This window comes from Sabethes cyaneus, chromosome 3, assembly GCF_943734655.1.
Source record: "Sabethes cyaneus chromosome 3, idSabCyanKW18_F2, whole genome shotgun sequence".
In the NCBI taxonomy this organism is placed as follows: domain Eukaryota; kingdom Metazoa; phylum Arthropoda; class Insecta; order Diptera; family Culicidae; genus Sabethes; species Sabethes cyaneus.
In genome coordinates, this window is record NC_071355.1 from 39,712,271 (window position 1) to 39,726,593 (window position 14,323).

The window sequence follows — 14,323 nt, forward strand, 5'->3', positions numbered from 1 at the left end:
TAGTTCCCGCTGGTTCATGTTGTGTGTTTCAAATCCTGCATTACAGTTTCCATCGTTCTGTTTACATCATTTATCTATTCGAATTTCAATCTATACTCATCTCAAGTAGGATGGGATGTAGACTGTGAAATCTATAAACTGCAACGTTACTCATTATTCGTGGTTTTTATAAATTTTCAAAATGGCTATATCAGTACTTCTTATTGGGGAATAAACGTGTTTTTGTGAAGAACGAACATTGGAAGAACTGCGAAAAATGATATGCAAACTGTAACAAATAATTAACTGTCCAGCTAAGAGTTGCGGGTTTATGTCCCACCTGGACAGTTAATTATTTTTCACAGTTTGCATATCATTTTTCCCAGTTCTTCCAAAAACACATCTACTCCCTAATAAGAAGTATAAATTAACTTGACCAGTATAAGTCAATATCAAAAATGATAAAAAAATTGTATGGTTAAATCACTTTCTTATTTTTACTTTTTCACAATTTCATTCTTTCATATTTTCATATTTTCCTTTCACTTTTGCATTTTTACATCTTTTCAACTTTTCATCTATTTATCTTTTTATTTTTTATTTTTTCATCTTTTTCATTTTTTCTTAGACATATTATTTCAAATTTTAAATTCGTTCAAAATTTCTGAATATTAATATTTGGCTTCTTAACTTAAGAGCTCTGTCAATTTATCTTATGTCAAAATCGAAGTTGTCTAATATCAATCTTCTATCTTTCGCTGATTTTCGGTATTCAGCTTCCATTTTTTTGATATTGTAACTTGTTTTACCAATTCGGTAAAACTAAATTGATTGTATATTGGCTGAAATTCAAGGTTCTTAAAATATTTTCCACCAGCCGTGCATTAAATTTTGTAGCATTTCTTCTCTGCTTTCCAATGCTGGGATTCAAATTTAAATCGGTTGGTGCGTTCGTGGCAAAAAAGGCGTGTTTATGATTACATCCAACATGGCGGCCAAAGCCAAGATAATCGCCATTTTTTTTGACTTCATTTGAAAACCCTTTCTCTTTACAAAACCATATCGATTGTTATTTGTTTTATAGCAAATTTTGGAAATATCACAATAATTATATGAAAATTTATCAACGTTACTAGGTATTGACAATTGGTTGTTTCACTTAGTTAATGCCAATGCACACCGAATTTGATAAATGCATTTCACAGCCTTTTTTCTTAGCTTTCCAATGGTGGAAAACGGCGATATTTTGATAAAATTCAATATGGCCGCCAAAAAAATTTCTACTCCATTTGCAAGACATGTTCTTCTTCTTTGTAGAACCATGCCATTTGCTAGTTGTTTCATTTCAAATTTCGGAAATATCACATGATATAGCTTTCAAGGTTTGCTGAAAGTTCAACTTTTTTGAAATTGTCGGGCCCCTTTGCGGACGAGGGGCCGACTGTTTCAATGTATTGAGAGTGTAATTCTCATTTTTTAACCATTTGCAACCAATTAAGTATGAAAGTTCCCATTTTTGAACATCTCGTGTCAGTAGTGGTCCAGTTTCAACGAGAATTACCTACTCAGATGTTTTTTCACATATCCATATTTATCAGTATAGTTCTGCTCTATGACTTTATGGATTTTCAAATGTTTAACCTTTAAATTTCATTATTTTTTTGTACGTTTCAATACAATGCTTTCATGTTTTCGCGTTAAGTCATGACGATTTCTTGTTGTCTGATTGTTATCTTGTTTTTGTTGATTTCTTATTTTCTTGATGTTTTCTTGTTTCCTTCTTTTCTCATTGATTTCCTGTTGTTTTCTTATTTTCCTGTTTTTTCTTAATATTTCTTAATGTTTCTTGCACTTTACTTGATAATTTCTTGTTATCGTTGTTTTTTGTTTTTTTTCTGTTTTCTTGGCGGTTACATGTTGATTTTCTTTCAATTCCATTTTCTTTTATGCCATTTTTATTTCTCGAGGTTTTTTTGTTGATTTTTCGTTTATTTCCTGTTGATTTCTTGTACGTTTCCTATTGTTATCTTGGTGTTTACTTGATTACATCCCAATGGTTTGTTGTTTTTTTATTTTCCTATTGTTTTCTTGTTGTTTTGTTGCTGTTTCATGTCGTTCTCTGGCTGATTTTTAGTTGTTTTCTTGTTGATTTCTTATTGAGTTTTTGTTTTTCTCCTGTTGGTTTTTTTGTTGATTTTGTTGGTTGGTTCTACTGTTGGTTTCTTGTTGATTTTTGTTGACTGAAGTTTTTGGAGCGTCTTAGCAGAGTAGGAAACCTGGAATTAAATAAAAAGATAACTAATCCAATTTAATTCTATTGTGTATATATATTCTTGACGACTTGCAGGCTTCCTCAGTGTCTGTTTATGAACTTTCGAACTTTCGACAACAGACACTGAGAAAGCGTGCAAGTCGTAGGCGAAATACGTATCTGTCAAGAATAAATATACATAGTAGAATTAAATTGGATAAGTTTTCTTTTTTTTAATTCCAGATTTTTGTTGTTTTCTTGTCGTTCTCTTGTTCATTTTCTTTTGATTTCTCATTGATTTCCTTTTGATTTCTTGTTATTGTTTTCTGTTGTTTCCCTGTAATGACGTTCTCTTGTAAATTTCTTGATCTTTTCTTATTGATTTCTTGTTGATTTGCTGTTGGTTTCTTGTAGATTACCTATGTTGTTTCCTTGATTTCTTGTTTTCTAGCAAATTTTCTGTTTTCGTACTGATTTCTTATTGATTTCTTGATGACTTCATTCTTGTTTTCTTGTTGTTCTCCTGTTGTTTACTGTTTTTCCTATTGTTTGCTTGTTGTTTCTTGTCGATTTATTCTCTTGTTGATTTCTTGTTGTTCTCTTGTTAATTTATTGTTGATTTCTTGATGATTACCTGTTTATTTCTTGTTGTTCTTTTATTAATTTCTTGTTTTCTTGTTGTTCTTTTATTGTCTTCTTGTTTGCTTAATGATTTCTTTTTGTTTTCTTGGTAAATTTCTTGTTTTATTGTTGTATCCATGTTGGTTATTTGTTAATTACTTATTGTTTTTTCTGTTCTGTTGTTGTTTCCTGCAGTTTAATTGATGATCTCCTGTTGTTTTTTCTTGTTTTCTTATTGTTCCTAGTCTAATTTCTTTTTTGTTCTCTTGTCTTTTATTGATTTCTCGCGAAACTTTTCAAAAGGACCTAAGTAACAATGAGAGATTCTCTTCGGATCCCTTCTCTTTCGCTTATCACAGCGATGTAAAGGCAGCTTTGCATGCTGGCATCAAAAGTTAACTATTTGTTAAAAATACTTTGGTAAAAATGCATTTATGTCGCCGCTATAATCAGAAGAGAGGGACATTAAAGAGTCTCTCAATGTTACTTAGGTCCTTTTGAAAAGTCTCGCGAAATTTTCTTTGAATTTCGCGTTGATTTCCATTCAACTTCTTGTTGTTTATTGTTGTTTGCTTTTCGCTCTCTTGAAGATATTCTGTTGAATTCTTGTAGAATTCTTATTGTTATCTTGATATCTTGTTTTCTTGTTGGTTTCTTATAGTTGTTCTGCTGTTTTGTTGTTTTTTAATGGTTTTCTTGTTTTTCTTTTCTTACTTTTTTGATATTTTGGAGTTGTTTTTTGCTTGTTTTCTCGTTATTTTTTGTTGGTTTCCTACAGATTTCTTGCTAATTTATTTGTTATTTGACTTTTGTTCTCTTGTTATTTTTTGTTAACTTGTTTTCTCGTAATTTTCTTCTTGTTGTTTTCACGTTATTTGTCGTTGATTTCTCTTTTTTGAATAATAATAACCTTTTAATTTCTTGTTATTTTCTAGTTGTTCGCTTGTTGATTTCATGTTGTTCTTTTGCCGTTGTTTTCTTATGGTTTTCTTGTAGTTTTCTAGTTGATTTTCTTGATTTCTCGTTGTTCTCCTGCTAATTTCTTGATAATTTCTTGTTGATTTCATGTTTTCTTGTTGTTCTCTGATATCTGGCATAGCTTCGTATTTAATAATAATTTCTTGATTTTTTTTGTTTTCTTTATATTTTTCTTGTTTTCTTGGCATTTTTCTCGTTTTCTTGCCGTTCTCATGTTGACTTCTTGTTGATTGCTTGTTGTTATCTTGTCTTTCTCTTGTTGATTTCTAGTTAATTTCTTGTTTTTATTGTTATTTCGATGTTTTCTTGTGATTTAATTTCTTTTTATTTTCTAGTTGTTTTCTTGTCGTTCTAATGTTGATTTATTGTTGATTTATCATTGTTTTCTAGTCGTTTTCATTAATTTCTTGTTTATTTTCTTCTTGTTCTCTTGTTATCTTGATGGACTTTTCCTGTTATTATTTTGTTTTCTTGTTGTTTCCTTGTTTTTTACTATTTTTCAGTTTTTTCTTGCCGTTTTCTTGTTGTTTTCTAGAAACCAACAAAAATTTGCTGTAGATTTCTTGTTAGTTTTTTGTTATTTTCCTGTTGTTCTCTTGATACAGTATTATTCCGATTATATCAGCCCCTCAGTGAATTTTGGGCTAATATATTTGGAAAACTAATATAATCGAAAACATTTTTTTTGCTCTAAGTATGCCAAGTTTACTAATGAATTGTTTTTTTTTTGCATTATTAGGGTGGTCATGTTTCTACACATTAGGGTGATTCAAAAAAAATTAAATGCGTACCAAAAATACGATGTCTTTACAAAAGTTGTAGAACATACTAAAATAAATAACTTTATCGAATATAGTAACTATGTATCTCTTATAGTTGTCGAAATATTATGATTTGTTTGTAAAAAGCACTTAAAAAGCAATTTTTTAAATAATTGTAACTTTTGAGGATAAAATCAGATACAGACAACTGATACTTGCTTTTACAAGTTTTTTATTGTACTTTTATGTGTAAGTTGTTTAATCTACCACCAATTGCCACCTTAAGAAATATTTGAACTTCAAGAAGTACTATTTTTTACCGGAAAAGCTCAATATCTCGGAAAGTTTAGAGAATAACGTATGATAATGTTCCACTAAACAGTGGATTGTCGTAAGATAAAGAATGTTCTAGAACACTATAAACACGTAAAAATTGACCAGAATAAGTTAGGGTCAAAAAACTGTTTATGGGTTTCTCCACTAATAACGCTTCATAGCTAATTTCTATGAAAAGATACAGCTATGGTGTCTTTGACAAAGTTGTTTGTATTGATATTTATTACATCTTTGCTGAACGCGTCAAACCTGTATCTCGAATATGCGAGAAAATAAATTTCGTGTTTTAGTTTTAAGGCGATTAATCACATAATGGTTCCTGTCAAACGAAGCGTTTTTTTATATCAAGAAATATTGCAAAAGACATCATATGCAAGAAATCTCGCGTTTCGCCGTAATCGCACGCGATCACGTATTTCGCTGTTTGTACCACTATGCAGCCTGGTCCAGCTGATTGATCGGGGGTAGATATAATCGGAACCATATTGCATATTTTGTTGTCCACTTGTTTTCCTATAGTTTTCTTGTTGTTTTCGTGTTTTTTCTTGTTTATTTTTCGCTATTTTCATGCAGATTAGGCCATTGCAAATCATTTTGATAGTTTGAGCTGATTTTTTTGTTTTCTTTTCTTTTTTTTTTGTTTTATAGATAGCTAGTTTTCAATTTTTTATGCTTCATATGTCTTGCTTCTTGTTTCTTGTTCCCTTGTTTTCTTGTTTTATTTTCTGCTTTTCAGGTTTTTTTCTTGTTTTATTCTTTTCTTATTTGTTATTTCGTTCTCTTGTTGTCTTGTTTTCATATATTCATATTTTGAAGTTTTCTTAACGATTTCGTATTGTTTTCTAGTTGTTTCCTTATCGTTCTAAAGCTGATTTCTAATTTTTTTATAGTTTTCTAATCGTTCTTCTGTTGAGTTCCTATTGATTTCTTGCTGCTAGCTAGTTTTCTTGCTATTTTCTGGTTTCCTTGTTGCAGTTGCGGGGTTTATGCTGATCTCTCGTTGATTTTTAATTGTTCTCTGATTGTTTTACTGTTCTCCTATTTTCTCAATGAGCTGCTTTCTCGACATTTTCCTTGTTTTCTTAGTATTTATCTTGTTGTGTTGGTTTCTTGTTGTTCTAAAGTTGATTTTCTTTTGATTTGTCGTTGATATTCTTTTAATTTCTTGTTTTTTGTTGTTTTCTTGTCGTTCTCTTGTTGATTTCTTGTTTGTTTCGTGTTGATTTTAGGTTGGTTCTTTTATTTCTTGTTGATTTTTTGTTGTTTCTTGTTGTTTGCTTGATATTGTCATGTTTTCTCGTCTATTTTTGCTATTTGCTCGCTGTTTTTCTGTTATTTTCTTGTTGTTTTTTTATATTTTTGGTTTTGTTTTTTTTTTGTTTTGTTTTCTTGTTTTCTCGTTTTTTGTTGGTTTCTTGCAGATTTCTTGTTAATTTTTTTTTGTACTACTGTTCTCTTATTATTTTAGTAATTTGTTTTCTTGTAGTTTTCTTTTTGATATTTTGTCCTTTTCATGTTTTTTGTCGTAAATTTTTTGTTAGTTTCGTGCTGATCACTTAATAACCTTTTAATTTCTTGTTTTTTTTCTAGTTGCACGCTTGTTGTTCTATTGCTGTTTCCTAATGTTTTCTTGTTGATTTTTTTGTGTTTTCTCGATGTCATTCTGTTGATTTCTTATTAATTTCTTGTTGATTTCATAATAGTGTTTTTTCAGTGTTTTCTTGTTCTTTTTACCTTTGTTATACTATATAACAAAGGTTTAGGAATTGGTCGAAAAACACGAAGTTGATCTAAGGCCCGGAGGGCCGAGTCACATATACCAATCGATAGGGTTCGACGAATTGAGCAATGTCTGTGTGTGTGTGTGTGTGTGTGTGTGTGTGTGTGTGTGTGTGTATGTGTGTGTGTGCGCTGCTTATTTTCTATCGCCTATTTCTCGGAGATGGCTGAACCGATTTGTCTGCTATTACTTTTGTTTGAAAGGTATTATAGTGAAGAATATTGCTGTTTGCTAGATTTTGTGGTCCGACTATTCGTTTAAAAGTTATAAGCAAAAATGTGAAAACTACGTGACACGATTTTTTCCGGAACCACACAACCAATTTCAACGATCTTAGTACCAAATGAAAGCTCTTACTATTGCTCAATTTTGTGCCACGTTTTATTGAAAACAAACAAGTGGTTTAAAAGTTAGCCTTAAAAAACCAGTTTTGACAAGGTTCAAATGATCGCCTGTTTCTCAGAGATGGCCAAACCGATTTATGCGCTATTAGTTTCATTTGGCAGGTACTATAGCCGGATAGATCACTATTGAATGGTTTTTTGATTGGACGTTTAATTTGAAAGTTATGAGCAATCGTATACACCACACTAAAATTAACAATTATTTATAATGATTTTAACCAAGATAAATTACCTAATTTCAATTATTTTTATATCAAACGAGAGGTTTTGACACTACGAATATATATACAAAATTTCATAAGAATTGGTTTTACCGGTCAAAAGATATTAACACTCGCGCCAACTTTTGTAACACGGTTACTCGCGCGCACAATAGCCCAAACCAAAGAAAACGTGCGTATTAGACTTTTGACTAGGAAAACTTGGTTTTAAGTTTATCAAACCTTTGGGAGAGTTTCTTGAAATTGAATGCTCTATCGTCTGATAGAATTTAAATTTTGATTAATCCCCCTAAAAGTGAAATAAAAAAATTATTTTTCTTCAGTTTCAATATAACACATTGATATGCTCTGCAAAGTTTTAGAGCATATCATTACAAGAAATTTTGCTGAAGACAGTAATCTTCTATCTCTTCAGCGAAGTTAGAGAAATTTTATTTATATATGCATTTGCAGGTATATGCATTTGTAAAATCAGTTTATCTATTTTAGCTCTTTTTGTAATTGTTATATGACTTTTTTGTGTATTACAAAGCTGTGCAAACAGTAAAAAACACAACTTTGCTGAACATAGTATCCCTCTACTTTGAACTTTGATCATAAAAGACTCTGATTTTGACCCCGAATTACTCGACTACCAACAGATGGATACATTTTATACATTTTACATTTGCTGATAGTTTTGCTGCATACAGACACCATTTTTCCATATGAAGAAACGAGAGAAAACTTCAGTTGGGGCCAATTGCAGTACACCTTAATGCTGCTAGCTTCGTTTCTGTAATGTCGATTTATGTCTCATAACAAGTTTATTGAAAAATATACGTTAGATAAACAACGATTTGTAACTTTATAACACTATGGCGTTCAAAACCCAAACACGTGTTGTATAAAATACAACAGCGTGAGTAACCGAAGGTTAATAAAAATTGATGAAATTTATTCAAGAAAACTTTATTATTGTGAATCAGATAGAATGGCATGACAGGAAATTATGCATAGTTCAAAAACTCATAAACTAGACCTTTACTACGCAATGTATATGTTAAAGAATATTATTTCTTCTTACAACTTACTTTTACTTGCATTTACCCACATTAGTAACAACTTACTCAGCAATTTCATAAAAAAAGGTACTATCAAAATTTATAAGTGCCGTAAAACGGGCTAACATTGATCACCGGGGTAACATTGATCAAATGGACCATTCGCATAAATAAGTGAAATAAACCACTACTGCCAACTTTCCTGAACTGATCAATGTTTCTCCGTTTTACAGTACTTCTATTTCGTTCAAAGTTTGTAAACTTATTCAGTTTCCAAAAATTTTATGTAAACAAACGCACCACGCAATCTTAACCAATAGATGATTTATTTTCCGAGGACTTGTCGATTTCTATCTAATAGCAAGTAAGACCGTATAACAAAGGTTCATTTCACCACTAGGTGGATTAAATCAGGTTTTTTACTATTGTCTTGTTTGCTTGATGATTTCTTGTTGTTTTCGCGTTGATTTTATGTTGGTTTCTTGTTGATTTCTCGCTATTTTCGTGCTGATTACCTGATAATAACCTTTAAACCAAATAACCAAATTCTTGTTGTTTTCTAGTTGCTCTCTTGTTTTCGTGTTGTTCTGTTGTTTTCTTGTAGTTCTCTGGTGGTTTTTGTGTTGATTTCCTGATAATTTGTTAATTTCTTGTTGATTTTATGTTGACTGTATTTTCTCCTTGTTTTTTCTTTGTTTTATAGTTGACCAGTTTTCTAGTTTTCTTGTTTCCATTCTTTTTTTTCTTTACTGGTTTTATTTTCTTGTTGGCTTGGTTGGTTGTTTTCTTGTTTTCATGTTTTGATGCTTTGATGTTTACATGTTTTGAAGTTTGCTTGCATGTTTACTTGTTTTATTTCTCGTTTCTTTTTTCTCGTTTGATGTTTTATGATTCATATTGTACGTTGTAAGTTGTATGTTTAATGTTTAATGTTTAATGTTTAATGTTCAATGTTTAATGTTTAATGTTTAATGTTTAATGTTTAATGTTTAATGTTTAATGTTTAATGTTTAATGTTTAATGTTTAATGTTTAATGTTTAATGTTTAATGTTTAATGTTTAATGTTTAATGTTTAATGTTTAATGTTTAATGTTTAATGTTTAATGTTTAATGTTTAATGTTTAATGTTTAATGTTTAATGTTTAATGTTTAATGTTTAATGTTTCATGTTTCATGTTTCATGTTTTATGTTTTGTTTTATTTTTTATGTTTGGTTTTATGTTTTATGTTTTGTCTTATGTTTTATGTCTTATGTTTTATGTCTTATGTTTTATGTCTTATGTTTTGTTTTTTGTTTTGTTTTTTGTTTATTTTGTTTATTTGTTTATTTATTTACTTATCCACAACTGACTGATTGTCTTATTGAGGCGAATGGGAAAAGCCAACTTGAGTTGAGTTTTATTTTTATGTTTTATGCTTCATGTACCACAACAGTTTCATGTTTCGTTTCTTGTTTCTTATTTCTTGTTTGTTCCTTGTTTCCCTTTTTTGTTTGCTATTTTTTCCTCACGTTAGAAAAATAAATGAGAAATAATCATTGACAGGTTACTTACCTCATTATGTACCGGGATTTCTTCTCCGACAGCGTCACCACCGAGGTCAGATAGTCGAACAATTCACCCTGCCGGCAAAGTTCAAAGACCAGAAAAATAAAGGCATCTGATTCGAACACATCTTGCAGCTCGACTGCGCGCGACATTCAGAAAAATGGAAGAAAACAAATTTTTAACGTTAAAATTATCAACCAACGTAAACGTCGCAATCAAGGTCTGATTGAAGACACGGTCACACAGTCCACCAGCACACCGATCCGAAAAAGCAACGGCATAAAACTGAACCGAAATACGCTGCAGATCTCGTCAAGCAGATAATTTTGCCACCGAAAACCACTATAAACTAGCTAATCAAAAAAATTAGCCAAAACGTGCGAATTGAACTGTGCCACGTGTCGCCGTGCTGGTATGGGTTTGTTTACTCCTAGAGCACTACGAGGCCATCGCCGGAACCACAATACTCACTGATATACTTGTGTCCCATGACTTGGCGCAAAATCTGGATCTCCTGCCGGGTTGCTTCCAGCATGTGATTGGAATCGTTAGATTCCGCCGCCCCAAGATCGATGATTTTGGCAGCAAACTCCTTGCCCGTTTCCTTCTCGATGCATCGTCGCACTGTGGAGCTGATGCCTCTGTGATTAGAACGAAAGGGAGAGACGAAAAATATATGGAAGGTGAGTAAGTGTTTATTAGCTAGCATTGTTATGTTTACAAGTACAAAGGTAAAAGAAGCCGTATTGTCCGTATCAATAAGCGACATTATAGGCGATGGAAAATTCCTCAAACAACATTGAGGTGAACATAAGACTGATCAAACTTTAAGTTCCTAAGGGATAGTGACCAGTGTGCGTTAATCCTATCCCATGGATAGGTGCGCTGTTTTCTAATCACAAGCGCATGGCTAAACTGTGATCTAATCGCACCCCGTGAGTGCAAGTAAATGGTACCACTTGACTAGGAAAAGTAAATTTGCATTGTGCCTAGGGATGAGTTTACCCATAGAGAATAGACTAATGGAAAACGCAGTCCGCCAGTCCGACTGCAAATGACACTATTATAATATAATAAATTTGAAACAGGGAAGATCTACGTGCTCGGCAAGTCGAAGCACTCTGTGCTGGATAATTGTGCAGCTTGGGACTGAGGGTACTAAAATAAGAGCAAAAATATTTAAATTGTGATTTCACAATCACGAAGCCGTCTTGTGACTTACTGCTGTTGAGGAAATGGAACGCGTGTACTTCGCGCAGTTCCGCAAGCTTCACAACCTGATAACTGCAACTGGACCTTAGATGGATAAATTTTATAGACCGGCTTAGTTAGTACGAATGATTACCTCAATATTAAGTTGCAAGGAATCACGTGGAAGGAAACGCATTCTCTGTTCCCAGCACGCTTGCATCGACGAAGTGTGAACGTAGAATATTTCTCGAAGCGCAGTTTGTTACGGTTGAATTGGGATTGCTTGAACTAGATTATAGGAGCGGTTGAACAAATCACTGATCGGTGGAAAGGATCTTCATTTACTTTGTCAGCAAGCTCAATGGAGCGTGATAAAAGCGCAAGTAAATAGTGCATTCGTTGGTTAGCAATAGAAACGCTTGAGCGATAACAGCTCGCAGATCGGTTGAAATAGTTTGCTGCCAAAATAGCAGTCGAATCCACTAGGTATATCCACACATTCCATATAGGTCATGTTTGTTTGTCACTTCACAAATGTGGACAAAATTGTAGAGGCAGTCTAGCGCAAATGGATTTCTTTCCAGTTGTCTAAACCAATGACGGCTTTACTGCACTAATCAGTGTATCTTGATAATATTTTTAGCGCGATTTAAAAAAAATAAATAAAAGCAAAGTTGCAAAGTGACAGCTTGAACAGAGGGATCCGTAGCTAATCAGAACAATCCTTAATTTATTATCGAAACTATATTAGGCAGCAAAAAAACCTATTATACGTTTTTCTGCTTAAATGATGAACTTCAAACTTAGATATAAAATAAAAAGTAACAAACCTGAGCTGTAAAATACATGAACGTTTTCCAGTGTTAACAAGGAAGGCGTTCACTTCAATATCTTTTAAAAGCAAGCTTTCTTCAAACAATAAAATTTTTTGGCATCTTTCTATAAAACTCGTAAAGCAATAATATCTTCTTTTGCAAGTTATCCGTCTAACGATTTATCAATCTTTGAAGAAAATTTAGAAATAATTTCTTAGTATCTTCGACAAAGTTATGGAGTACACTTTATCAAAACAAACCGTCGCATTTTGTGAATAACCTCTTTTTTATTTTTATTTAAATGTGGTTTTAACCAGTTTTCAAAAGATCCCGTCTCAACAAATCTTTTTGGTCTATAGTATACAAATCCTCTTTTTATGCCGTGATGTTTGAGGTCTCGAAAGATAATGCCTCATGTAGCACCGTTTAACAATTTATTTATTATCAACGACCGTAACTCAAACTCTTGTAAACTATAATACGAATATGAAACTACGTCAAGTAAGACTTAAGTCATGATGCCACACATACATGGTCTTAGTTTGATTGTATTAATTGTATATGCCGCTGCAAGCATAGAATGATTTTTATTCGAATGTATATATCATTCCGCAAGAATGTATTATCCAAGTATTTCAGGTGCAAACAATCGAACTGTAATGTTTTTTTTGACGATCCTATAAATACACTTGATAACCGATACCACATTTGCTTATTTCTTAAAATTGTAATTCATCAAAACTTATCAAATGATTCGAAATGATGAATGATGAATTCATGCATGAAAACGCGAAAATGTTAAATAATTTGCTGTTCTCTCATTCTCATAAAATAATTCACAGTTAGAAAAGAATTGCCAGCGAATTTGACATTTTGGAATCATCATTGAGAGTGCTTCGAACCGAATCAGCACTTTTATTGGTGAATAGCAACACTGCCTGCTTCTGCTGATCTCCATATTCAGCTGTCTTTCGGGTGTCGTTGCTTCCACCTGGCCTGGCACTAGGGACCAATTTCGGGACAAAAATATTTGCGGTTAAACGGCATGTCTCAGCTCAATGTGGTCTTCGGCAACTTTTTGAATAAAAAATTGATGCATATTTTGAAGGGGTCGTCCAATATTTATGCGTTACTTTAACAACAATTTAAGTAATTACTTTTTGAGTAAACTTTTTTTCACCTTTTTGGTTTCAAAATATTAAAGATAAATCAATTTCAAGTAATTTTTCTGAAGATATGAAACTTCTACCTTATACCCATTTTCAGCAATAGACCTTTGTCTATAAACGACCCCTCAAATCACATTTCTTCTTGTAACATGTTTATTTCAACAGACAGCTCAATGTGATGTTCTAGAAAATATTTCGCACATAAAAAAAGAATATTTTTGTCGAAGACTCGCGAGAGTTCATGCCGCCTACATGTTGGGCGAAGATTACATACTGTCTTCTAGCTTCTAGCTGGTAGCTCGCGGGAGATTACGGTCGCCAAAGACTCGACAGTTCTGTGTCGTCCGCGGAAGGCAGGAGTGTTGGCGTCTAATGGCCTAGACACGCAAGTTTGTACCTGCTATTAGGTTTATACAAGCTTTTGTTTGCATTTACCGTTCAAAAAATGTAGTGCCATCAAAAAGGTGCCATGCAACTTTGCTGAATATGGTAAAACCATTAATCTCTTACTGGTTGTAAAAAATAATTATTCGTTTCAAAAGCACAATTTTTTTTCGGGCAACTTTGGATATTAGAAAATATTGGTCGATTTTTGACAAAAAAAATCCGAGATAACACCGCTTTTAGGATCAAAAAATCGTTTTCGAAGACCCCGATTCAACGTACGCCTTTGGTGATGTTTCAGTTTACAAGAAACTCAAACCTTAATGGCTTTGCGACTGCAGTAAATCAAGTCCAATTGAGCTGAAAGCCTTGCACGGGAGGACAGGTAGTTACTTGCTTTGCAGTTGTCAAAATTTCTTCGGTAAACAGCATCCTTTTTCTTGAGCTGTTTTCTTTTCAGCACCGTACTAGGCATTGACAACGGCATGATATGGTGGTAAGGGAGAGAACGGTTTGAAGATTCCGAACTGAAACTGTTACTTGATACAAAATCGCGTCAAACGCAATAAAAAATAGCAGAATGATCGAAGAAGATGCCTTGTAAATTGCTGCTTCAAAGACTAATACGACAAAAGCAGTTTGTGGTGACAACGAGTGCTCTCCGAACCAATTCGTTAACCGAAACAAAGGATTGCAGGATTGCAGAAGTCAACCGTTACTTCTCGGTGTACAATTCCGTTTTGCTCGTCAGAGCTACCGAAATCTGGGATTTAACTTTAGTTATTTCAGATTCTGCTTTCAAATTGATAGACACAAATCTTTTCTTCACTTCCGTTAGATCA

At 32.6% G+C, this 14,323-nt stretch overlaps 1 protein-coding gene across 3 annotated transcripts in view; it reads right to left on the minus strand.

Annotated features, from left to right (window-relative positions):
* The window catches only part of LOC128741368 (phosphorylase b kinase gamma catalytic chain, skeletal muscle/heart isoform), a 54,337-nt gene that overhangs the window by 23,494 nt on the left and 16,520 nt on the right, over positions 1 to 14,323 (minus strand). For all 3 annotated transcript variants that reach the window (XM_053837148.1, XM_053837147.1, XM_053837146.1), the window contains exons 2-3: positions 10,394 to 10,563; positions 9,929 to 10,061 (exon numbers count right to left, since the gene is read on the minus strand). In XM_053837148.1, the coding sequence (XP_053693123.1) occupies positions 9,929 to 10,061; positions 10,394 to 10,563 (303 nt within the window). The remainder of the gene's footprint in view (positions 1 to 9,928; positions 10,062 to 10,393; positions 10,564 to 14,323) is intronic.